The following is a 27,101-nucleotide window of genomic DNA, read 5'->3' as shown; positions in this document are numbered from 1 at the left end:
TTTTCCACACTTATAGAGAATATAGAGAAGAAGTGCACAATGCTAATTATTTTTTTAAATAATGCATAAAAGATACATTAAATCAATAAAGAAAACGTTACACACACTACATGCCATGTATTTGACGCACACACGCATGCATACTATTTATTTATTGTCAAACTTTTGTTCTTGACGTCTGTTGTCAAATTGAGAATACATTAAATATTGTTTGTCTTTGTTAATATTTTTTATAGTGTAGCCTTGGCGAAATTTGTGATTGTAGAAGTCTATAATACAATCATAATAGTGTACAAACTTACAATTCCAATTAATTATAGTCGGATTTCGACTACTGCGGGACCTCTAGTATTCCTTAATGTCTAAGGAAACCTATCTCATAATTGAATATGCAATTTCGGAAAGGGCACATCTCTGAAAATGTAAAATGTTCAGGAATTGAAAAAAAAAACTGATTATTTTCTAAAGCAGTGTAAAATTTAAAATATTAACTTTTGAGATATATTTTAGTGTTAATTAGCAATTGAAAATTACTGTAATTATTATAAAATGGGTGTAGGTAAGCCTAAAAACTACATGTATATGAAAAAACGTATTTGACAAAATATGCGACATGTGCCCTTTTCGAAATTGCATATTCAATTGAACTTCAATTAAGTTTACGCCATACCCAATAGGTGAAGAAGTTTTTTTTATGATAATTTTTCCCCAAAATTTTCAACTTTAAATAGGTCTCCTGTATGTAAAGTTGCAAAAATGTCGCTCAAACCAAATAACCTTTCACACCCCGATGTACCTATTAAACAACATTGGGACGGTCTTATAGCTTTACTAAAGCTCACGTCTTAATGTAAAGTCATCTGGGTCCTTAGATATTGCAATCTGATTGCCGTCGCCCACCTCAAAGCCTGAGGACCCAAGTCTCATTTGTATTGCAAACCAGAGTGCATTACTGCTTTAAGCCCACTGAGTTTCTCGGCGGATCTTCTCAGTGGGTCGCGTTTCCGAGCCGGTAGTAGATTCTGCGAAGCACTGCTCTTGCTAGGGCTAGTGCTAGTAACTTCTTCAGGTTAGAGCCCCGTGAGCTCAACTACTTGCTCGGTGACGCTAGCAAAACCCTCTAAGGCTATAGTTTACGTAGAAAATAACCATTAGGAGTGCAGAAATGGGATGTTGGTAATGGTATCTTGAAAGGCTGCTGCCCATTCTCTGGAGAATCCCTTAGTCGCTTATGACAGAGATGAGAAGAGATGGGGAGTTTATTCAACACTAAATAACCTACATGACAGAAATAATCAGAGATAATAACATATTTTTTTCCTACCGGACGGGTAGGTGAGCTCACGGACTCAACCAGAGAGAGTTTGCTAACACAGGCCCTAGCAAGAGCAGTGCTTCGCTGAATCTCCCATCATATTGGAATCGACTCATTTAAATACGGAATCTTCATTATAGGACGCGCCGCGACATTTCCAATATGACATTTTTAATTATTTTTTTATTACTTAGATGGGTGGAAGAGCTCACAGCCCACCTGGTTAAAGGGTTAAAGGTTCACAGCACAGGTGGAAGTCAATCGTGAACATTAGTTGAGTACGTCTTTCATTAGAAAAATTGGTACCCGCCTGCGGGATTCGAACACCGGTGCATCGCTACATACGAATGCATCGGACGTCTTATCCTTGAGGCCAGGACGACTTCATGAGATAGGAAAATCTTTACATGAATACCAACATACACTCATCATTAAATATTCTGGTTTATCGATTAATGAGACAAGAAAATAATGCGAGGGTTTGATTAGTGGGGTAAAGTAATACAACATAGTATTGTTGGTATGTTTTATTGCGAGTCGCTGTGTGTATGAGGGCGGTGAGTCTGGTGTAGAGCGGACACCGGCGGCTGGATGGCTTGCAGACCTGGCGATGATCCACGCCGGCACCCTCCACAGACCCCACTCCTGCGTCTGAACACGGATTGCTAGAATTAAGTACTCGGATGGGCGAGCTCAATGTCCTACTGTTTCTGCCACCAATCTTGAGACGAGCTCTAAGACTGTCGCGGTAGGTGTGGTGGTACCAGTACCATTACTGGTGATAGAACGCCTTGTGAGTCCGCACGAATAGGTACCACCACCCTGCTGATTTGCGTAATGCGTTTCGGTTTGAAGGGTGGGGCAGCAGTTGTACAGTAAAAACGGAGACGTAGAACTTGGTCTCGAGGTAGGTGGCGGCATTTACGGCGTAGATGTCTATGGGCTCCGGTAACCACTTATTACCAGGTGGGCTGTGAACTCGTCCACTCGTCTAAGCTATAAATAAAACTAGTGCCTGCTCGCAAGACACTCTACCACAAGCAACAGACTGATTGATGGCAGTGGTATAGAATGGAATATAGAATTCCGGTCCAAGATCATCAGTTACAAGAGTTATTGCCGTGAAGAGGATAGATTGTGCTTTTGAGACTGCGACCTCATGTCTCAAGGGGGGAGTGGCAAACAATTACTCAAAATTATCCTTAACCTTTAGGTAAAACAGTAGCAATAGTACCAGGGTACTATGACACACATAGAGGTGTTATTTAGAATAATTGCAACGAAACTTCGATTTCCTATCTAAAGGATGGTGGCGGCTTTGACACCAGACGGGTCGTGAATTGGTTTAGTCAACTATAAAAATGGCACCTATTGCAATCAGGGTAAGGTCTGAAAATGTTTGAAGTGGTATAGTTATGCAAGTCCACTTACATATTATACATAAGAGCCAATATGAACTACAGTGTTCTGAAGAGTTTTTCGAAATACCCTCATCTTCAAGCTTTTAAACTCTCACCACTTTCATGTCTTGCCACGTACCACCCGGCTCTGGGATGAGCTCTCTTCTGTTTTTTTGTTGCTTCTATGGGTGGATGAACTCACAGTCCACCAGGTGTTAAGTGGTTACTGGAGTCCATAAACATTTATAACGTAAATGCGCCACCCACCTTGAGATATAAGTTCTAAGGTCTCAGTTACAACGGCTGCTCCACCCTTCAAACCATTACTGCTTCACGATAGAAATAGGCAGGGCGGTGGTACCTGCCCGTGCGGACTCACAAGAGGTCCTACCACCAGTTAATGACGAGGATCTGGGAGATATATGGGATCTGACGAGATTTCAGACAGCGACTTGTTTGCGCCACAACAGTAACTATATACCACCAGGATTATGCAATTGAAGTTTAAACACTAAAACGGTATAATAGAAATGGCTCGTGAAGACTGACCGGCCGATTGTAAGCTGACGATCCGGAGCCAAAGCACGGACATGAGGGTCCGCCGGGTTTCCACCAGGCTGCAAACAGTGGCGCTGCCGCTGCGCACCGCTGACATCCAGCGGGACTGCAGCGACAAAGTAGACCGGCTATCTGCTCAGACATCCCAACGTTGACTGATAAAATCACAGCCCACCTCTTTACGTATCATAGTATCCTAGTACTTTCTAGTGCTATTTTAGGTAAATTGCCCACGTTGGTCACCGGAGCCCATAGACAACAACGTAAGTGACGACAGCTTGAGACATAAGGTCGAAGTCTCAAATGAATAACTGCCCCCTTCAAATCGAAAAACTGTCTCACAGCAGACCTGCGAATAAATATTATTTATTCGTAGCAGCAGACATATGGAAGATGGCTGGTTGTACCGCGGAACAGAGTTACACATACATCTCTTCGTATTCATAGTACTCTGGTACTTTTCTGGATGTTATTTTACATGATTAAGAATAATAATAATACGGGTCCACGCGATGTTATGTGATTACTTGAGGTTGTCGACATTTATGCATACCATCGTCCACTTTGAGATATGAGGTCGATGTCTCAAATGTATAACTGTCTCTTCAATTCGGAAACCATGACTGTCTCACAGCAGACAAACGAAAGACGGTCGTGCCTCGGAACAGAGTTAACCTAAGTTACACATACACCTCTTTAAACTCATAGTACCCTGGTACTTTTCTGGATATTATTTTACGTGTTTAATAATCATATCACAAACCACGTGATGTTAACTGGTTACTTGAGGTTATCGACATTAATACCATCGTCCACCTTGAGATATGAGGTCGATGTCTCAAATGTATAACTGCCCTCTTCAATTTGAAAACCATGACTGTCTCACAGCAGACATATGAAAGATGGTTGTACCTCGGAACAGAGTTACACATACATCTCTTTGTATTCATTGTACCCTGGTACTTTTCTGGATATTATTTTACGTGATTACCAATAAAATCACAGTCCACGTGATGTTAAGTGGTTACTTGGGGTTGTCGACATTTAATACCATCGTCCACCTTGAGATATGAGGTCGATTGTCTCTTCTGCCGCGAAGCAGTCTTGTGGGCTCTAGTAGGGAGCACGCGTGCCAGAAAGTCCTTGCACACAAAACCCTGCAAGACATTTTCAGAGCAACATTACTTTGGCTGATCTCCAGGAGTTCGATGCTCCTGGCTGTTATTGGGGTCTTGATGTCCGCCAGCGGCGACCCTCGGTGTGGCACCGAATAAAACATGAACCCGGAGCTGCTGGTCCACAGGCCAGCACGTGCTGACAATTCTGAAAAATTATATACTAAATTACACACCTCCTTGTATGTCATAGTACCCTGGTACTTTTCTTCCTAATATTTTACATGATTAATAATATTATCATGGTCCACGCGATGTTAAGTGGGTTCCCTGAGCTTATTAAAAATACAAAATGAACCCACCTTGAGACATGAGGTCGATTTCTCAAATCGGACCCCATACTTCACAACGAACTTATGAGACTAACTAACCAACGAACTTTAAAGATGGCTGTACTTCGAAATTAATATTAAATTTACACCTAAACATATTTGCATTGACATGCAAAGGTTATTTTTAAATTTATTTTTTATTTTTTATATATATATTTATTACATACATTATATATTATTATGTACTATGACTAGTATCCTGGTACTTTTCTTCCCTTTATTTAACGAAATTGACAATATATTATTATAATAGTTTACTTGATGTGAAGTATTTACCTGAGGTCAGTGAAATTACAACATGCATTCTATGCCCCACCTTGAGACATGAGGTTGAATTATCAGTCATATAAGTGACCCTGACTTCAATTCGAACCTACGACTGGTTCCCAGCAGATATAATATGAAGGATGGTTGTACCTCTGAACAGAATTATCCTATGTTACACATACACCTCTTTGTATGTCATAGTGCCCTGGTACTTTTGTCGCTACATTTACATAGATTGACTGACGAAGCTAACAACAGCTCTCACCTCTTTGCACATCATAGTATCCTAGTACTTTCCTTCCTATAGTTTTACATGACAAAATCAGAGTCCATTTGATGTTAAGTGGTCACTGGAGGCTATAGACATCGCAACCTGAATACCACCCAACTTGAGCCACATGAAGTCGAAGGATAAAACGACTATCCTTTCGAAGAGGAACCATATAGCAATAAAATAATAAATTAGAATAACTTTTGTGATCATGAGTAGCTATAGACATATCTGTCTACCCTCTCTTTCTATTCGGTTTTTTAGTTACCATTGAAACTTGATAACTCGCCCCCTAAAAAAATGTGGTAACAAATTAAATTAGGTTTCTAAGTTTCCATTACAATCAAAAAACTTACCATCCAAAATTACAGCATCATCGTTATAGCGATTATCTTCATTCGCACCACCGGTCTTCGTATGCTCGCAGTCACTATATCCCGCGCCGTCTTCGAGAAAATCCCGTTTGGTATACGATTTCTCGCTACACATCTCGCTGCCCTCTCCCATATGCTTATCATTATCCTTCTCGCATAGGATCTCTATTGAATCTAGCTTCCCAACAAATCCTTCGCCCTCTTCCCGCCCATTATGATCATCACAATGATTGTATGTCTTAAATTCGATATTATTATTACTAGCACTATGTTTATTTTTGGCATTAATTAACTTTAAGTGTGCTTCATAAGCTGAAAAGACAACACGGGTTTAACTTTAGCCATTTTTTTCCCGTATAAAGTATTTTTTTTTTTAAATGGTAACTGTTTAAATAAATATTGATGAAGTCCATTAGCGACGGTTACCGCTGGCCGTCAGACACACCTGTTTGGCTAATTAATAAAAAAAAAATGTTAAGTAGCTATGTAGTAGTTAATAACGACCTAGCTCGCTTTGTCCTCTCCCTCACCACGGTCGAGTGGTGCGCCAGACGCTATATCTGTTCTCTCACTTTCGCTTGTCCTAAATTGTATCTTTTGTTGTTAATTAATTTTTGCTAGTTAATTTTTTTTTTCCTACCTATGCCTTGAGAGGCTATTTCAGCGTAACCTTAAGTAGCAGGTGAGCTAACGGGGCTCAAACCAGAGTGTTGCTAATACTGGCAAGGGCAGTGCTTCGCAGAATCTACCACCGGATCTGAAACGCGACCCACTGAAAAGATCCGGCGAGAAACTCAATGGGCTGTGTCTATGGGTTAATTTGTTCGTCGAGCCCTTCGTCGCAAGCGACGGGTTCAACGAGGACGGTGACCGGTGCTTGTGGTGCCTAAAAGCACCGTTAATGGATCGGGAGGATCCGTAATGACGTGTTTTGGGCGACGTCGGCTGTTTACCATTCGGTCTACAGGATCGGGTATGGTAAATTTTACTCTTAACGCGCCTAAAGAAATTTCACTTCAAAAACATTTACTTTATTACTAAAGCAAGGGGAAAGACAATTAACACAATGTCGCGTTAATTCTGATCACCTTACCATCACAGTATATCTGTTTTATAAACAGTCCCCCCTTGGAATGTCCGACCCACACGATGGGTCTCCGCCCGACCCCCAGCTCCAAAAGTTGGGTGGTCATTTGTTCGGCGCGCTCGTGTAGGCGCAGTCTGTAATGACATACACAAAAACGTTACCGAAGTCAATTATAATTGAATACGCATTATTATAAGTGGAAATGGATAGGTCATTTAATAAGAAGCAAAACAGAAAAATGGGCTAAATTAGTAACTGAATGGTACTCTCGAGATGGGAAAAGATTAAAAGGACGACCGTTCCAAAGGTGGGTAGACGACATTAAAGCCGTTGCAGACTCTACAAGGAAGAGGAAATGCCACGACCGGGACTCATGGACTCATGGCAGGATTTTGGGTGGAGGCAGAATGTGTACCTAAATATGAATATATCTTTATTATGGACTAGTGGTCCCATAGTAGTCGAAATTCGACAATAATTAATTGAAACCATAAGTTCGGTTCTATTGTCACAGACTATTTAGACTACTTCTATATTCACAGATTTCGCCAAGACTACACTATAGACAAATAATATTAAAGACAAACAATATTGATCTATTCTCAATTTGATCAGACTTTAACAATAAACAAAAGAATTTATATGCGTGTGTATTTTTTTATTGATTTAATTTATTTTTTATGCAATTAAAAAATATTAACATTCTACACTCCTTCTCCATATACTCTATAAGTGTGAGAAATTTCACACTCCTCCGTCCGCGCAATTTTCGTAAAAAACAAACGTTTTGCTTCACGCATTTAATATGTAGATAACTCAATGGCTAAACTGGTCGGATATTGAGACTCTCATTCTTCTTTTTATCATTCTTGGTCAAATGTAGGGGAAACGAATCAAAAGCAGGGAAGGGACCAATAAGATGGTCGGACCCCAAAAAAGGGGACATTTGGGGGGCAGCATCCAAAAGGCGGTCCACTTCGAAGGGGACGGATTTTTATCGAAACATATACGTACGGTCGCAATCTTAAAGCAATGAGGGACGAAACAAAATAATATGAATGATCTTTAAAATCACGGTTTCTTGATGATTTATAACGTAAATGCCGCCACCCACCTTGAGATATAAGTTGTAAGGTCTCAAGTACAGTTACAACGGCTGCCCCACCATTCAAACCGAAACTGCTTCATGACAGAAATAGGCAGGGCCATGGTACCTACCCACGCGGACTCACAAGTGGTTCTACCACCAGTAACAAATTATATGCTTACAGCCCTATTGGAATTCACCTCTTTATTTCTCGGATCCATAACGGCCGCCACAGATACGGATCGCTCGTGTAGTTAACCGATATGACTCTGGCCCCCGGGAAGTCGATCTTGATCCAGTCCCGGGGCCAACAATCGGAGTAGCAAGCGTCGCAGAGACACCCACAGCCCGCGTCGCACGGTCTACTGTCCCCGTAGCATTCGCATGCGTTACCCTGATTAGGCGGTTTAACGCATTCGCAATCGCTACGGTTAAAACGCGTCACGCACTCCCCGCAGTGACCCTTGAACAGGTCCTGAACGAATCTCGCTTGGGCGTCGTAATCCTCGACCCCCTCGGCCGGATCTGATTCGTCGTAAAACCGTTCCGTTATCAGAGCTTCCTCGTTAGGCAGAATCCTTCTAAAGCTCCCGTTAACGTTCTCAGCTGTTACGTTATCGGCGTTAGCGTTATTCATTTTAACATTGTCTGCATTATCGAGGGTTTTCGAAGTATGGTTTATCAGAGTCTTTAATTCCGGTTCGCTTTTGTATGTTGGTTTCCAATCGCCTTGACGCCAAGTGTTGCTTAAGGATCCTGTAACGGTAACGAAAAATGAAAAAGGATAGTGGAATTGAATAGCATTTTATATCATTTTCGAGATAATCTTGCCTATTACACAGTGTACCGAAAAACTGTTTATTTATTGCTTAAGTGAGATAGACATCTACAAAGTAAATGCCGCCCCCCACCTTGAGTTCTGAGTTGTAAAGGTCTTACTTTTGACACTACAACGGCTGCCCCACCTTTCAAACTAAAACGCATTACTGCTTCATGGCAGAAACAAGCAGGGCGGCGGTACCTACCCGTGCGGACTAACAAGACGTCATACCACCACTAATTATGCAGATTATAATTTAGCGGGTTTCGTTTTTATTACACGATGTTACTGCTTCATTGTGGAAGTTGTTCGGGGATATGAGTCAAGTCTGTCTGCGGGATTCGAACCCCAGCATAGTCGCATCGCTCGATACGAATGGACCGGCCGTCTTATCCTTTAGACCGCGAGGACTTAACCGACTCTGTGTCAGGACTTACCGTACAGCCCGTGGACGAAGATGACGTCGAGGGTAGGAGAAGGCGGCTCGTGCAGGACCACGCACTCAACGCGAGGCACGGGGTCCAGGTGGTCGGTCCCCGGCACCCTAAGCTTCGTTTTGACTGGTTTCGCTGTAAATTAAGATATGTCCTTATAAAACGGGTAGGTACCACCACCCCGCCTATTTCTGCAGTAATGCGTTTCGGTTTGAAGGGTGGGGCAGCCGTTGTAACTATACTGAGACCGTAGAACTTATGTCTCGAGTTGGGTGGCGCATTTACGTTGTAGATGTCTATGGGCTAACAGCAGATAACAACAGATTTTCGTCTTTCCCTGAGTCTACTAGATATTCCGGCGCCTTAAGAAGATCGAAGAGAGAAATCGACATGATTAGTTTAGGACGTCGCGTAGGGCACCGGTGACCTACATGTCAAAGGTATAAGTTAAGGCGTTCAAGTTAAGGGTTCGGCGAATGCTGTTGGAAAAGTTAGCGGAATCGTCATGAACTTATTAAGATTAAGTTATTTGTTAAGGAAATCTATTAATATTATATTCCTTTTAATACTGTACAAACTATTGTATGTATGTATGTGTATATGTATTTGTAACTTAATATATAATATAATTTCATTGTACCTACCATTATTTACTCTGCACTACCTTTGGTTGACTGGTAAAGAATGCCTTAGGCATTAAGTCCGCCAATGTAAATTTTACATGAAGTGTAATAAATAAATAGGTATGTCTTTTATTTATTTTATTGCCCTAGTAGGCAGACTAGCATACGGCCCACCTGCTGGTGAGTGGTTACCGTCGCCCATGGACTTCAGCAATGCCAGGGGCAGAGCCAAGCAGCTGCCTACCGCTTAGTGCGAAACACGTTGTGGCGGTTTTGTGACACGCTATTTGGAATCTTGCAGACCGCATTGAATTGGGTTAAGTCGGGCCCCCGCGCCGCCTTGTCGCGATGGGCGCGGGATAAGATAAACAAACCACTTGACCTAATTCTGCGTTATCGTAATTGCGAAACACTATGAAATGGTGAAAATTATCAAAGGATTACTAAATTGATTACAGGCCAAACCCTAGTTCAATGGTGGCTTTTTGATTTGAACCCGATCAAACAGAAGATCGCACACTAGGTCATCTCAAAGGTTTCTGGTAGAAGGACTGGTGGTAGCGTTTCTTGTGAGTCCGCACGGGTATGTACCACCGCCCTGCCTATTTCTGCCGTGACGCAGTGATGCGTTTCGGTTTGAAGGGTGGGGCAGCCGTTGTAACTATACTGAGACCTTAGAACTTATATCTCAAGGTAGGTGGTGGCATTTACGTTGTAGATGTCTGTGGGCACCGGTGACCACTTAACACCAGGTGGGCCGTGAGCTCGTCAACCCAATTAAGCTATATAATACATAAAAACTGAAAATGTCATCAAAATTCATATCAGGGTCTGTAGGGAAGTTCTAGCGTTTTTGGAGTTTTAGCGAGACTAACGAACAGCAATTCATTTTTATATATACTAGTGGCCCCGCAGTAGTCGAGATTCGACTATAATTAATTGCATTACCGATCCTGCGGACAGAATGGAAAGCAGTCGACGTCGCCCAAAACACGTCATCTCGGATCCTCCCGATCCACTAACGGTGCTTCTAGGTACTTCAAGCACCGGTCACCGTTCTCGTCGAACCCGTCGCTTGCGACGAAGGGCTCGACGAGTAAATTAACTCTCAGACACAGCCCACTGAGTTTCTCGCCGGATCTTCTCAGTGGGTCGCGTTTCCGATCCGGTGGTAGATTCTGCGAAGCACGGCTCTTGCTAGGGTTCGTGTTAGCATCGTCGTCAGGTTTGAGCCCCGTGAGCCCACCTACTAGTTAAGGTTGCGCTGAAATAGCCTCTAAGGCTATCAGCTTAGGTAGGAAAAAAAAAAAAATTAAAAAAATAAGTTTAAACATTATTATGGTTCTATTGTCAAAAACTATTATATTTCGATAATATAATCACAGTATTCGCCAAAACTGCACTGTAGATCAATAATATTAAAGACAAACAATATTAATCTTTTTTGTCAATTCGACCACAGACTTTAAACAATAACAAAAGTTTCCCAATTGACAGTAGGTAAACAAAGAATATTAGATAGATATTTTTATGTATGTGTCGTGTCAAATACATGGTAGTGTGTGTAATGTTTTCTTTATGGATTTAAAGTATCATTTATGCATATATTTTTTTTAAATATTTGCATTGTGCATTCCTTCTCTATATTCTCCACTAGCGGCCCGCTCCGGCTCCGCTCGGGTCTTTAACAAAAAATTCAACGATATTTGACGTTGTTTTTTTAAAATAAAAGAACACTTATTGCGGCATAACTATAATAGTTAGACATATGCTGTCGCGACACTTTTTGTAAATAATAATGTGTTCTACAAAGTCATTGTACGTTATTTTATTCTATTATCAATAGTTTTCGCAGGACACGCGATGTAAAGAATATTTTAGGTAATTTTTTTACACTTCGGGTTACATTACTGAAGTTTTGTAATAGGATCCCTAATTTTTTGTAAAAAAAACATTACAGCCTATGTCGGTCGGGAATAGTGTAGCTTCCAAACAGTGAAAGAATTTTTCAAATCGGTTCAGTAGTTTCTGAGCCTATTCTATACAAACAAACAAACATTTCCTCTTTATATTCATACTCCTCCGTCCGCGCAATTTTCTTAAAAAGGGGTACAAAGTTTTTGCTTCACGTATTAATATATAGATAGATATAAGCTATAAATGAAAAGGAAATACCTTTGATTTGCGGCAGTCTGACGGCGACTAATCGATGCAAGAAAACGGTGACCGTCCTCCATAAGCTCGAAGCGCACCACCGTCTGCAACAATATCTAGGCTGAATGGACTGCGGATGGAGTGGGGCGAAATCGTATGCAGTGGGGGAGTCAAGCGGGAGGAAGATGGATCGCACCCTTTGCCAAAATATCTACTTTACGACGACAAGGAGTGTAGAATTTTTTTACTGGTTGTAGGACCTCTTGTGAGTGATTCTGCGAAGCACGGCTCTTGCTAGGGCCAGTGTTAGCAGCGCTCCGGTTTGAGCCCCGTGAGTTCACCTACACGTCAAGGAGAAGCTGAAATAGCCTCTCAAGGGTATCTGCATAGGTAGGAAAAAAAAATGTCATTGTACTTGGTTACAGACGTCTTCGCAGTTTCCGTGGCAACGTTAATCTACCCTCATATAAATCGCTACAGTGTATGAACAGCCTTAAGTCGCGATCGAGATGCGTCGCGGCAAAAGAGCTGCGTTCCACCGCGTGGGGCTTCAAAACCTTGACATTTGAATCCAGTTAGTGAATCTACGTGTCAGCCGGCGTGCGCTTGAGGCGGAATAATTGACTGTTATCGCGAATCATTTCCGCGTCCGTTGGATTCCCGTCACCTTCAACAGATTTGGTTCATCGCGTAGGGGGCACGCCCACGCGTTGAATACGCGGGCCAAAATATAGGGCTCATTGATCAGACTGGTCATCCACAATTCGGCGGGTGTGGTCTGCCCAGAACCGGTCATTATGGCGAGCCTTGGGCGAGTGAGCCTATGTCCAGCAGTTACAGATTTTTAATGGTGCTAGGACCTGTTGTGAGTCCGCGCGGGTAGGTACCACTGCCTCGCCTATTTCTGCCGTAAAGCAGTAATGCGTTTCGGTTTGAAGGGCGGGGCAGCAATTGTAACTATACGGAGACCTTAGAACTTAATAAATTAATTAATAAACTTAATGCGCGTGCGAATCCGCGTAAGAGCAACTTGTAAAGACCGCGTATTTGCTTTTTGATGATTTTACAGGAGGAAGAAAAAACTTAATATCTCAGCCATTTCAATTGTTATTACCAACTGAACTTAACAGCTAGTTCTTTACACCTTTCTTTAATGGAAAATAACGTAAATTTAATCGTAGTTAGCCTAGATTTTGTGTAAAGTCACTTACGCGGTTTTGTTTTAACTAATTACAAAATAATTACACTTTTATTAAAGGTACGCGGTTTTTAAATGAAACAATTGATTAAAGGGTTGTATTTATTATTAGAAAAACCAAATCGGAAACAGTACAATCTAACAAAAATATTACGTATTTATTATCGAAAGCAGTTTACAAAAGGATATTTATTACCTATTCATAATTATTAGATCATTAATATTTAATCATTGATATTTAATCATTAATAGAGATCTTATTATAAGAGTTCAGACTTCCATTCCAGGTCTTATAGATTCACTAAATAAGGTAATCTTTAAGACCAAAGTCTTTAAAAAACATATATTCAGGTGTAATTACTTCAGACTTGGTACTTTTCTGGCCCCCTTTGTAATTACTTCGAACTTGGTACTTTTCTGGGATCCTTTGTTATTGTGGCGTGTTTTGAGGGTAAAATATTTCCCGATTTTTCAACTTCCTCTCAATCCCCGAGTGGACTGAATCTACTTCCATTTGCGAGTGACCTTTCTCCAAGTACTTCTGAGTTATTATTACGTTCCTAGCCATAGCCAAGTGCAACAGCGCATTTGATACAACATTATTTCTGTTTTGTGCTGTACAACCATCTCTAAATATAACATCCTTTCAATCATTATCCAGTAATTTAGTTACGTAGTCTACGAAAAAAGACGCGAAAGTAGTGGCTTTTAAGGCGGATGCTGTCCCATCGAACCGGTAACACGTGACTCAATTATTGCTAAGATTGTAACAAGAAAAGTTATGTACGGCGCGATTAGTTTCAAAATAAAGTGCACTGGCATTGAGGAAAGAACATAGTTTAATTGCCTGAAGGTCTGCTGTTAATGCATGTATGATTCCTTTTTGGGCTAATTCTTTGTCAAAATTCTTTTCCGCTTTAGCCAAGTCCTTTCGTTCAATATGTTTAGCATACTGTTCCTTTGATAAATTACCAATTTTGTGAGCACAGCACTGGTCACAAGCATCCTTTTTTGGTTGAAACAATCCAATATTTTCCTCAAGCAAAACGCTTTTAAATAAGTTTGGGGAAAAAATTTCTTCGCATTTTGTAAGAAAATTCACAACATTTTCTAATATAGTTTATTTACATTTAACTACAGTATGTAGGTACCATTTTGCTCGATAATTTTTTGCCATCTTTTAGGTAGGGACATAATCCCATTGCTATAGAAATTTTGGGGCTTCTGATCAAATACCGCGACAATTGGTTTTGGCAGTCCTCTCGTGATCTGAACCTGACACTGCCTAAAGAATTCTGAAGAGACCGACACAGGTAGAAATCTGAAAGTGCAAGGTCAGGACAATACGGCGGATGCATTAACACCTTCCAGCCAAGCTCTCTTAATTTTTGCTGATTGGCTAAAGATGTGTGATGAAAAACCACACTCCTTCTGTTGATTAATTCTGGCCGCTGTCTCTCAAATTCTTGTTTTAATCTCATCAGTTGTTCGCAGTAGATTTCAGAAGTGATGGTCCTGCCTGGTGGTAACGGCTCATAATGAATCCCTTCCAATCTCACCCCACACACAGCATCACCTTGTTGCGAGTTAACCTGGGTTTCGCCACAGTCTGTGAAGCCTGACCGGCCTTTGACCACGACCTTTTTCGCACGTTCTTGTCGTTGTATATTTAATAATTATATGTAATTTAAATATTCTAAGATAAGCACATTACAAACGGAAAATAATAGACATTTAAAACAAACTTACATGGTGGTTATTCACGGCAAAATAATTATTTTCGGCAGCACACACAAATTGCGTTACATTTTCCTCACGACCGTAGTAAATACGCGCAATTGCTTCCAACTTCATGCCTCCTACTGTTCTGCAGTATTGTTTTGATAGTAAAACTGGTGTTTTTCCTTGGATAATTCAAATCAGGTGAGGTCTAATATATGCCTATGAGAGTTTAGAAGCGACCAGCAAGATATTGGAATTTTGCGCGTTTTGCTGTTACGCGGTATTTACAAACTGCTCTTACGCGGTTTAGCATGCGCAGCGACGTTATATCTCAAGGTAACCACTTCAGTTCCGGTAACCACTTAACACCAGGTGGGCTGTGAGCTCGTCCACCTATCTAAGAACGAAAAAACTAAAAATAAAACGACAAAATATGTAAGAATGTATGGATGTTTGTTTGCTACTTACTATGCTTTCACGCAAAAACTACTGAATGGATTTTTATGAAACTTTACAATAGTATAGCTTACACATCGGAATAACACGTAGGCTATAGTTTATAAAGATACAGTGTGAATTACCCAAAATACAACGATAAGTATTATGTATGACTAATATTATAAAGAGGAAAGATTTGTTTGTTTGTTTCGAATAGGCTCCGAAACTACTAGACCGATTTGAAAAATTCTTTTTCCATTAGAAGCCGACATTGTCCCTGATGAACATAGGCTACTTTTTTTTTTTTTTATTTTTTTTTTTTGTTTCATTTGTGTTTTAATGTTTCCGAAGCGAAGCGAGGGCGGGTCGCTATGTATGATAAGAAGAGAAAAAATATGCCATTTCATTTTCTTAATCAACTAGCGACCCGCCCTGGCTTCGCTTCGGAAACTGTAATTTATTATTGATTTCTCCACTATTTAATGGATGTTACTATACATATAAACACAAAAGCACAAAAGAAATGTGTGCGTACTATAGCAAACATTCATGTACCAGACTCATGTAAGCCTTTCTTTCAAAAGTTAAAAATCATGACTTTTACATCTTTATATATTTATGAAGTAGCGATTTTTGTCAAAACGAACAAACATCTGTTTGCAAAACCGCAATCTGTTAGGTATACTTTAAAAATTTCTGCGCTACCTCATAGAACTGCCCTTTATGACAAGAGTTTTTTTAGTATGTCAACAAGAATATTTAATAAATCAAATCAAATCAAATCAAATCAAATCAAATCAAATCAAAAAATTTTTATTCAACATAAATGAAAGTACATACTTGTTGAACGTCAAAAGAACTACCGCCAATTCACAAGAACTAGCCTCCGTCCTGAGAAGAATTGGCAAGAAACTCAGCGGGCATGTCTTTTTTTTTACATATAAAATTATTATTTATTTATTTTTTAATATTATTATTTTTTTTACTAAACTACCTATAAAAATTTTGAAGACAGTAGATTCACAAGATTTTAAGCAAAAATTGCAAATATTTTTAATAGATAAGGTTTACTATAGTATGTCAGAATATTTAGACGATAACTTTAGATGATAAAGTAGAATAATTTAAGTTTTATTTTTTATTTTTATGTAGATTACACTTACACCTAATATTTGTACGCTTTACTAGCAGGACATAGTGATTGATACATTTATTAATATTAGCTTATTAATCTTTGTTAAACTATGACCACAAATAATAATAAAATAAATAAAAATAAATAAATAAAACCTTCCTCTTCAATCACTCTATCTATTAAAAAAAACCGCATCAAAATCCGTTGCGTAGTTTTAAAGATTTAAGCATACATAGGGACAGCCAGATATAGGGACAGAGAAAGCGACTTTGTTTTATATTATGTAGTGAAAATAAACTAGTTTCTGAAGCGAAGCGAAGGGGGGTCACTAGTATACACATGAATTTTATGGTGGTATGGTAATGGTGGTATGGTAATGGTATGGTAATGGTATTTACTGATGGTAGGACCTCTTGTGAGTCCACACGGGTAGGTACCACCACCCTGCCTATTTCTGCCGTGAAGCAGTAATGCGTTTCGGTTTGAAGGGTGGGGCAGCCGTTGTAACTATAATTGAGACCTTAGAACTTATATCTCAAGGTGGGTGGCGCATTTACGTTGTAGATGTCTATGGGCTCCAGTAACCACTTAACACCAGGTGGGCTGTGAGCTCGTCCACTCATCTAAGCAATAAAAATAAAAAAAAAGAATTCTTCAAACATAAATACATACATACATTTACATAAATCGACGCGTATAAATTTGGCACGTGCTAAATCTGACAATTATGACATAACACGTCCGCTAGTTCGTTGACCTCTGACAATGTTAAGGTCATGGCAAAAAGCCAATACAAGAAACGAAAATTTTAATTTGACGAATCATTTCTTCGCTGGACGGGACGTTATGTATTTTGTATTGCTCCAAAGTAGGATTACGGGCCATCTTTTTTATTGCTTAGATGGGTGGACGAGCTCACGGCCCACCTGATGCTAAGTGGTTACCGGAGCCTATGGACATCCACAACATAAATGCCGCCACCTACCTTGAGATGGCAGATACCTTGGTAGGCAGCGGCTTGGCTCTGCCCCTGGCATTGCTGAAGTCCATGGCCGACGGTAACCACTCACCATCAGATGGACCGTATGCTCGTCTGCCTACAAGGGCAATAAATAAAATAAAAAAATGAGTTCTTAGGTCTCCGTTTTTACAGTACAACGGCTGCCCCACGCTTCAAACTTGAGTTGGTCCACCCATCTAAGCAATAAAAAAAAGACTGCCATATGGCAACACTGTTGGTGGAGGCGATGGCAGTAGTGGGGACGAGGTTTATTAAAAAAAAAGGGTGCGTGTGCTTATGTACGCGCGTAAGAAGTTATAGTTATAACTTATTACTATTTTTTATTTAGATTTTAATCAATTTAAAAAAAAATCGATTAAACAACATCCTCAAACACGCATATTGGACATCCCTTTTTTGACATCGTATAAATTCGGTAATTCTCGGTACGGTTCGGAAAGTTCACCTGCGGCTATATTCAGACTCGCCAAGCTACGTCGGTCGTATTGTAATGAGCGATTTAGTGGGCAACTTCATTTCTGTGTTCATTTTGTGTCACGGTGCGCGCGCATCGTAAAATTTCACTCTCATCAATTTTTCATAACGCGCCTAAAGAATATAAGAGTATAACTTCAAAAAAACGGTGGTCTTTAAAAAAACCGGAGAAAAAAGCGATGTATTCTATAGTGAGCACATACCTAAAAGTCGTACAAGTACTTCAAAACAATACTCACAACACCGCAATGAAATACGGGTGCAGTCTGACGTTTCCGTGTCCGCCATTTTGTGGAAGTATTTCACGTGACGCCGCCATCTTGTTTAAGCCAAGCGTTGGTTATCTGCGAAAGAAGAGTCGAAATAGTTCGAGTTACATGTTGTCCAGGGGCTCCAAAACTAATTTATTCTATTGCTACTCTTTGGGAATAAATTACTTTTTAACGCCCCCATCTTTTCACCTACTTAAAAACCATTATATGAGCTCAGTAGTTAGGTAACTAGGTAAACAGTGTCCTTAGTGCGTTTTTTTTAACGTTCTCGATAGCGTAAAAGTTAACTTAAATTGGTATGGAGTTGGAATGTTTCGCTACGTTTGCCGCTAGGGGCGCTGTTCCAACTCCATACAAAATTGAGTTAACTATTAAATTATCGAAAACGTTACAAAACTAGCACTAAGCACACAGAGCGAAGTGTGGTAGTTTATGTTAAAATATCTCCTTCCTTAGAACTTTCTTCAGCTATTAGAAAGGGGGTAAACTTAATTTTAATTCAATTAAAAACATCGAACCGTCGATGCTGATACCAAATAAAACGAACCTTTAATCTATACTAATATTATAAAGCTGAAGAGTTTGTTTGTTTGAACGCGCTAATCTCAGGAACTACTGGGCCGATTTGAAAAATTATTTCAGTTTTAGATAGCCCATTTATTGAGGAAGGCTATAACATCACCAATACAAGCGGAGCACCAATAAAGAATGTTTCAAAATCGGCTTTTTTTTTTTAAGTCGGTTAAAAGCGTGATTTTGGTTATATAACTATAGGCTATACATATATCATTACGGTAAGACCAATACAAGTGGAGCACCAATAAAGAATGTTTCAAAATAGTGGTTTTTAAATAGCTCCTTATCATTCTATAATTCAAAAATATTTTCACTTTCTACGTAAGTGAAGTGGGAGGTAAAATTTAGCATTATGCCTAAATAAATATTCCACGCGGACGGAGTCGCAGGCAAAAGCTAGTTACAAAGATAAATGTCGCGTGCTAAGCGAAATGTCAATTAAACCAAATGGCCCTTCATCCCTCGATATAACAATAGGCTGACTAGCATACGGTTCACTTTTATTTATTTACTAGCGACCCGCCCTCGCTTCGCTTCGGAAACATTAAAACACACATGAAACCAAAAAACAAATTAAAAAAAAAAAAGTAGCCTATGTTCATCAGGGACAATGTCGGCTTCTAATGGAAAAAGAATTTTTCAAATCGTTCCAGTAGTTTCGGAGCCTATTCGAAACAAACAAACAAACAAATCTTTCCTCTTTATAATATTAGTATAGATTTATTTATTTTATTATTATTTGTGGTCATAGTTTAACAAAGATTAATAAGCTAATATTAATAAATGTATCACTATGACCTGCTAGTAAAGCGTACAAATATTAGGTGTAAGTATAATCTACATAAAAATAAAAAATAAAACTTAAATTATTCTACTTTATCATCTAAGGTTATCGTCTAAATATTCTGACATACTATAGTAAGCCTTATCTAATAAAAATATTTGCAATTTTTGCTTAAAATCTTGTGAATCTACTACTGTCTTCAAAATTTTTATAGGTAGTTTATTAAATATTCTTGATGACATACTAAAAAAACTCTTGTCATACTGTCAACTCTTGTCACTTGATCGGGAGTCGTAATTGTCTCTCATGCACGTGAGCTATACTGAGAGCTCTTCGTACCTTTGCATTAGACGCCTTCAGCTCTAACACTAGGAGCGGGCTTAGGGACCCCGGTAACCGTACTCGTCGAACTCGACAAAGAGACCTAACCCATGCATCAGCCCGATGAGTTTCTCACCGGATCTTATCAGCGGGTCGCGATTCCGATCCGGTAGTAGATTCATTCGCGTAGCAGCTGCTCTTGAGTTGTTAGACCTCCTTCGGAGGCACTCGGGCAGCTGTTAGCAAATCCCGCCCCTAATGGCTGAACCTTTGCTCGCCCACCTGTCCTGGTGAAACTGGAAAGGCTTCAGGGCCACCAGTAATCCTTCAATCTTAAAAAAAGCTCTTCACAAACCTATTTGGGAAAGATATACGACAAAGGGAAGATCTTCCACCGAGCCAGTGATGTTTGCTCGGTAGACTGACGGTCCGAACGTTGTTTTTTTTTTTCCTACCTAAGCTGGTAGCCTAGAGAGGCTATTCCAGCGGAGCCTTAACTAGTAGGTGAGCTCACGGGGCTCAAACCTGACGACGTTGCTAACACGAACCCTAGCAAGAGTCGTGCTTCGCAGAATCTACCACCGGATCGGAAACGCGACCCACTGAGAAGATCCGGCGAGAAACTCAGTGGGCTGTGTCTGAGAGTTAATTTACTCGTCGAGCCCTTCGTCGCAAGCGACGGGTTCGACGAGAACGGTGACCGGTGCTTGAAGTACCTAGAAGCACCGTTAGTGGATCGGGAGGATCCGAGATGACGTGTTTTGGGCGACGTCGACTGCTTTCCATTCTGTGCGCAGGATCGGGAATGTAGTTACCGGCGGCCACGATGAGAGGGTTCTCGTGTCGTGCCGCTTTATCGAAGTGGCCGAATGTTGTTGTTCGGAACTTGTATATGTAAGCTTGAGGGTAGACATTATCTTGTTGAACACCAAGTAAAACGATGTCACTTTTTGATTCCTGATTTAATCAACAATATGTTATCTTAACAATTCACTTTAACACTTGTCCAACTTTAACCAGTACGTACAACAGTTACTGAATCACACAACGTAACAAGGATATAGTAAGTGCACCAGGCAAGCGCAGTCCAACGAATGTTCATTTCAAGGCACGTTCCGCCTTTGAGTCACTTCTGTTGCAGCTGTTGTTTACGAGTGGAACGACACGGCCGGCGCGCCTGGCTTGTGTGAGTCACTCCTATTGCACGTGCTATATAACATAAATATCGTTAACACCGTCACGGCCATACTGACGTGCGCTCGTCCTCGTGCGCGCATTCTTATGGTATGTCTGTGAACAACAAACGTGTTCGTTCATCCTGACATTAACGGATGCAACTTAAAACGTGGTCTATGATATTAACAATCTAGTACGGTTCGGTTCGCATAATTCTTCAGAAAATCCTATACTGGCTATAAATAACCTTCAGACTGCTTACATACCTGGGCCAGTTCATTTAAAACTCTTCAGGTATGTAAGTATGTCCCTTTTAACTTAGACCGGAATTGTTATCCCTTCAGTTTTTCGAACTGGACCGGATAATGCTAGACCGAATCGCAATCCCTGTAGCTAATTGTTGTGGCTAATCTGGATGAAAATCCCTATAGCCAAGCCATTGGACCGGACAGACCCCTTCAATGACTTCACACTTTCTTTTTTTTTTTTCCTCTTTTTTTTTTTTTTGCTAGTCCGGATTAACATCTCTCTAGCCACATACAATTCTCTTTTTAATCTGCGTGTACGGTAGCGTTTGTTAAAACATTTCTTAAACCAGAACATTTATACGGAATTTCTTCAGAAATAGTGCGAGACCGACCATCGTTTTCTACATTTCCAACACCTGCACCTGAGGTGCCTGAGCTTACAGACATTGTATCACTACCCACAGACTATGTTTGCTGTATCGCTATTTGCGGACAAAAATGTCGCTTCTATTGTCAGTGATAGAGTCGTCATCATTAAGATCAGTTTCATGAACAAGATTAATTAACCCATCTGTGTACGCCGTCACGTCACTATAATTTTCAGAAATTTCTAGTAGGCCTGACGGGCCTCGAGGTATTTCACGTAAGTTTTCATGGGGAAATTTGTACACTCTATTAGAACTATTTACATGTCTCAATTTATACCTATCGTTTTCCAAAACTGCAGTAATGTTGAAGGGAACTTTACATTTTCGGTCAACTTACGAAAACAAAATCCCCAGCGGAAAAGAGTTTGACTTTAGCTTTGCCTCGACTAAACCAAGCTTCTGTTTGTGCCCTTTTTTTATGTTTTCGCCGGTCTTCGACCGTGCTAAATCAAGATCTAATCTAGAGGGATTATCACTCTGTTGAAACTTTAAGATATTTCAAGTGAACTACCCTGAACGGCAAACGTCTATTCTATTGGAGTAAACCCTGTTACTCGACAACGTGCACTATTAAGGGCGAGTTGAATATCCTCTAAGTGCTCTTGCCATCATGATTGGTCTAAGTTACTTTCAGATCAAAGAGTGACTTGTTCATGAAACCGCTTACCATTGAATAAATTACTATGACTTTGTTTTATAAGACTACATTCTGACCCTGAATGGAACATAAAGGGGAAGCCAAAACCACTTATCTGTAACACACTGAAGCTCTGGAACACACGTTGACGTCTCTGGTTGCACCTGCCACAGCACCTGGAGCTGTGTCGTTTTTCTTCTTGTAGCGCATGGAACACCCAGAAGCTACATGACTCGCATCACCGCACACGTAACAGCTGACTTGCAGGCGAGAGCCGGGCGCCCACGGATGAGGAGGTTGTTCAGGTTTTGCTCACAGTCTCCTACGAGGCGGCGCGCCCTAGCGCAAGTGCAGCCGGAGCGCGGGGGCTCCAATATCGGCAGTCCGTGCTGGAGGCGTGGTCTCGTCGTTTGGCGGACCCGTCGGCCGGCCTCCGTACCGTCGAGGCGATCTGCCCGGTTCTCGCGGACTGGGTGGGCCGCGACCGCGGAAGTATCACCTCCGGCTACCTGTGCAGACTCACAAGACATTTTACCACCATGCAAACTTCTTACCGCAACAAATCTTACCAGCCACCACGCAAACTACAATTTTACGGGTTCCACCTCTCCTACACGATGTTACTCCCACACTGAGGAAGCCAACCGCGAACACTTGTCAAGCACGCACAAGCACGCACTTCACCGGAAAAACCTGCATCCGCCAGCGGAACCCGAACACCGCCGCATCGCCAGACACGAAGGCACCGGACGTCTTATCTTACAGGTCACGACGACTTCAGATGTGTCAATTTTTCTTCCCCACGGAAACTTGCTTGCTTTCTTTCTTGTTTGCTTGCTTGCTGGAGCCCGAAGTCATCGAACGTGTAGTGTTATTGGTATTGAATCTAGTAGATTCTAAAATTTCAGCGACAATTCACAGTCTCATGTCCTGGTTTACTGTACTAGTGCCATGTAACTCTAGCAGTAATCATTGGCTTAAAAACGATTCGTATCGGAACTACCCACTCGTCATGACAGATCCATTATTGCGATCGAAGTTTCACTTGAGATTTGCACTTGCCTTAATTTCTTGCAATAGCTTGTTACGTGTTGTATTTCCGTTAGTAAATGCCATGTGATGAAGTAGACAGTCAAACTGGGCAACATGAGCCAGGACGTAAGATGTGACGATTTCTTCGTGGCTCAGATCTTCCATCGAGGTAACAGAGACGTTATTACACGACTTACGTATGCTGCATTCACGCTCTTGTGGCGTACCACTACTAGTATTCTGATCTGCATCATGTTTTTTTTGCTGTACTTCGAACATGTCCAAACACGTCACGCCAGTGAGAGTAGAGTCCTGATCTCACTTCTGATGTAAGCTTGAGGGTAGACATTATCTTGTTGAACACCAAGTAAAACGATGTCACTTTTTGATTCCTGATTTAATCAACAATATGTTATCTTAACAATTCACTTTAACACTTGTCCAACTTTAACCAGTACGTACAACAGTTACTGAATCACACAACGTAACAAGGATATAGTAAGTGCACCAGGCAAGCGCAGTCCAACGAATGTTCATTTCAAGGCACGTTCCGCCTTTGAGTCACTTCTGTTGCAGCTGTTGTTTACGAGTGGAACGACACGGCCGGCGCGCCTGGCTTGTGTGAGTCACTCCTATTGCACGTGCTATATAACATAAATATCGTTAACGCCGTCATATATATGTAACCTTATCTTGAAAATGTCGTAAGCGAGATTCAGGCATCTGTCAATTATATTGATTTGTATGATGGCTACCCGCCACACCTAGTTCGAAGGAGGATATATTCTCCCGACACGAGAACTTCAAAGAATTAGAGGATATTTCAACGAATCTTTGTAGGTACTATCCTAGTGCCTACGAAGTAATATACATGCTCGTATATTTAAAATAGGTTAAAATGTTTGTCTGATGTGCCATTGTTTTCAAATGAGTTTTATTTAGGGCGATTCTTAATGATCGTATTTAGACTTCATTTTGTGTATAGACGACGTAATTATAAGTAGACTCTTCTCTGTAGACACAGTCTACTGAGTTTTTCGCCGGATTTCTTCAGTGAGTCGCGATTCCGATCCGGTGGTAGATTCAGCGAGTCACGGCTCTTGTATACCCGATCCTGTAGACCGAATGGTAAACAGTCGACGTCGCCTTAAACGCGTCAAAGTTTTTTTTTTTTGGTATTTATTGATTAGATGTGTGGACGAGTTCACAGTCCACCTGGTGTTAAGTGGTTACTGGAGCCCATAGACATCTACAACGTAAATGCGCCACCCACCTTGAGATATAAAGTTCTAAGGTCACAAGTACAGTTACAACGGCTGCCCCGCCCTTCAAACCGAAACGCATTACTGCTTCACGGCTGAAATAGGCAGGGCGGTGGTACCTACCCGCGCGGACTCACAAGAGGTCCTACCACCAGTAATTACGCAAATTATAATTTTGCGGGTTTTGATTTTTATTACACGATGTTATTCATTCACCGTGGAAATCAATCGGGAACATTTGTTAAGTACGTATTTCATTAGAAAAATTTATACCCGCCTGCGGGATTGGAACATCGGTGCATCGCTACATACGAATGCACCGGACGTCTTATCCTTTAGGCCACGACGACTTCAAAGTTCCCGCCTAAAAAGTTTAGAAATTATATTTATTGTGTCGATGGACCAAAGTTAGTTTTTAATTAATCATTCTCAATTAAAAATAACAATTAATTACTGTCACTTGCGTCTTAAAATCGTCTAACATCAATCTGTATAAGTCACTCAACATTTAAGTACATTTATTTGTAACACTAACAAATTGTCATTGTTTTTTTTTTCAATTTCTTTTTACACTACTTAGTTCAGAATCTTCGTCACGACGCCGCGACGATTCTAATTTAAAAACAAAAGTTTGACATTCATAAACTGTTTTTTGTTTGAATTTCTTTAATGCCACACATGACGCGATGTATGAATCTTAAATATTCAAGATGTAACTGAATGTATAACATGAAAATCCATGTTAGTCATTCAACCAGGAAACGCCAAAATTAAGGCGAAAACAATCATGAAAACACTAACATTAGAAACTAAATTAGGTTTGTTAAATTCGAGTTTGTCTAAATAAATACTTAAAAACTGATACCTTGACATAGCGTTGAAGCAAAACCCGATATCACATTAACAACAGTCTGACCTTGTTGGTATAATCTGAACACATTATCTAATTCAATGTTGGTTTGATCAATTTAACTCACAAAATAACTTTTAAATTGATAATTCAAATTTAGATAATTTTTTTGCACAATTTTTTTATTTTAAAATAATTTAAATCAAGCGCGAATAAAAACCAAGCAACTCTGGCGCGGTTTTCCGCGCGACTACTATTTTTTTTACTAACAAGTTTGGTGCAAGCTTATTAAAACAATTGACAACGCCTCATCGCATAAAAAATAGAGTTGAAAATAGATTATATAGATGGCAAACGTTACTTTGTTTAAAGATACGTCACAACCATGTTATAATTCTGTTGCTAGAACTTTAAAATGTAGCAGATAGAGTCGAAATTCGCATGAATTATTTTAATTGCTTGCTAAACTACGTAATTGATACGAGCTCGACAAACTTACGGATGCGGTCGACAAAATTTATCTTCGCTTTGTTGATGTTGTGCGATATTGTTCGAGAGGCGTAAATTAATTTTGTCGTTTCGAATTGAATCATTGTTCACGATATTATTATATTAGACTCTCTGTATACTGTCTGTGACCGAAGCGCGTCGAATCCGGTAAACGATTAAAGAATTTGTACGCTAATAACCGTATTATTGACGTGACAACGTCTTTTAATTTGAAGATGATTGATTGATTGTTAAAGAACATCTGTGCAATAAAGTCAATGATTATCTAGACGATTGCACAAAGTGGGAATGAGTTGCTCGCTCCGGGCATTTCAATATTGCAGTAATTGTTACGTTATAATACACATTGTAAAAAATTCATATTTACAAAAAAAAACTAATATAAAAAATAAATATGTGGTGTCGTAGGACACCAGGTAGGAACGAAGTTCCTTCGGCTAATGTAGAATCGACACAAATTGCAAAAAAAATCGTGCTCAATTTTATGTAGGTTTTCTTGATTTTTCTCTTAAATTTTGCTGATTAGTTTTTATTTAAGTACAAGAAAGTATTTAGGAAATTCAGTATTTTAGGAAATAATAAATTACTTAAAATAGAAAGAGAATGGATGAGAGAACGAAAAGAAAGAGGGAGAAAGAGAAAGGTATTATACACTACTCGCTTGTGTATGCGACTGTCGCGCCTGCGCACGTCTCATTTAACGGTTTTATTCCACGCACTTTTTTCCACGGATTTTTTCTTACGGTTTTACTATTCCGGACGGCCACCGCTCAGGTTTCGGCCACCACGTGTGATTTTTAGACTTTTTACTCTCGTTGAAACGTGGTGGCTCGAGTATTGCCGCAGTGGCTGTCGCGGAACGGGTGCTGGGATTGGTTCGAGGAAAATAACGAAGTCTTCAAGTATGGCGTTCACACGGTCCTCGTGGCTTGACCGGCGCAGGGCGTAGGAGCGAGTCTCTTCTTGTTCGACGGCTCTCTCCTCTTCTTCTGGAGAGGTCTTGACTCGTCGGCTCGCTGTCTCGAACTGAATTTGCAGCGAGGTAGGCCCCCTATTTATGGTCGCCCACACGCACTCGGCCAGCGCTATTATGAGTCCGAGCACGGTGGGCGTCTATTGT

At 40.4% G+C, this 27,101-nt stretch overlaps 2 protein-coding genes across 3 annotated transcripts in view; both read right to left on the bottom strand.

Moving 5' to 3' along the window:
• Window positions 1-27,101, bottom strand: part of LOC101741520 (uncharacterized) — a 215,540-nt gene that overhangs the window by 46,175 nt on the left and 142,264 nt on the right. The window lies entirely within an intron of this gene.
• Window positions 1,746-26,133, bottom strand: LOC101739028 (uncharacterized). Of its 2 annotated transcripts, XM_062675919.1 has the most exons (10): window positions 25,971-26,133; window positions 18,125-18,229; window positions 11,919-12,001; window positions 9,124-9,255; window positions 8,067-8,622; window positions 6,786-6,913; window positions 5,675-6,004; window positions 4,459-4,596; window positions 3,265-3,405; window positions 1,746-1,966 (listed from the first exon to the last, which is right to left on the bottom strand). In XM_062675919.1, the coding sequence occupies exons 2-10, from the start codon at window positions 18,202-18,204 to the stop codon at window positions 1,761-1,763; spliced, it is 1,794 nt and encodes a 597-aa protein (XP_062531903.1). In that variant the 5' UTR covers window positions 18,205-18,229; window positions 25,971-26,133; the 3' UTR covers window positions 1,746-1,760. The 2 variants fall into 2 exon arrangements, with proteins under 2 accessions (XP_062531903.1, XP_037875615.1); XM_038019687.2 differs by lacking the exons at window positions 18,125-18,229; window positions 25,971-26,133 and adding an exon at window positions 25,487-25,731.

This window comes from Bombyx mori, chromosome 24, assembly GCF_030269925.1.
Source record: "Bombyx mori chromosome 24, ASM3026992v2".
Lineage (NCBI taxonomy): Eukaryota > Metazoa > Arthropoda > Insecta > Lepidoptera > Bombycidae > Bombyx > Bombyx mori.
This window is presented reverse-complemented; position numbering and strand designations above follow the sequence as displayed.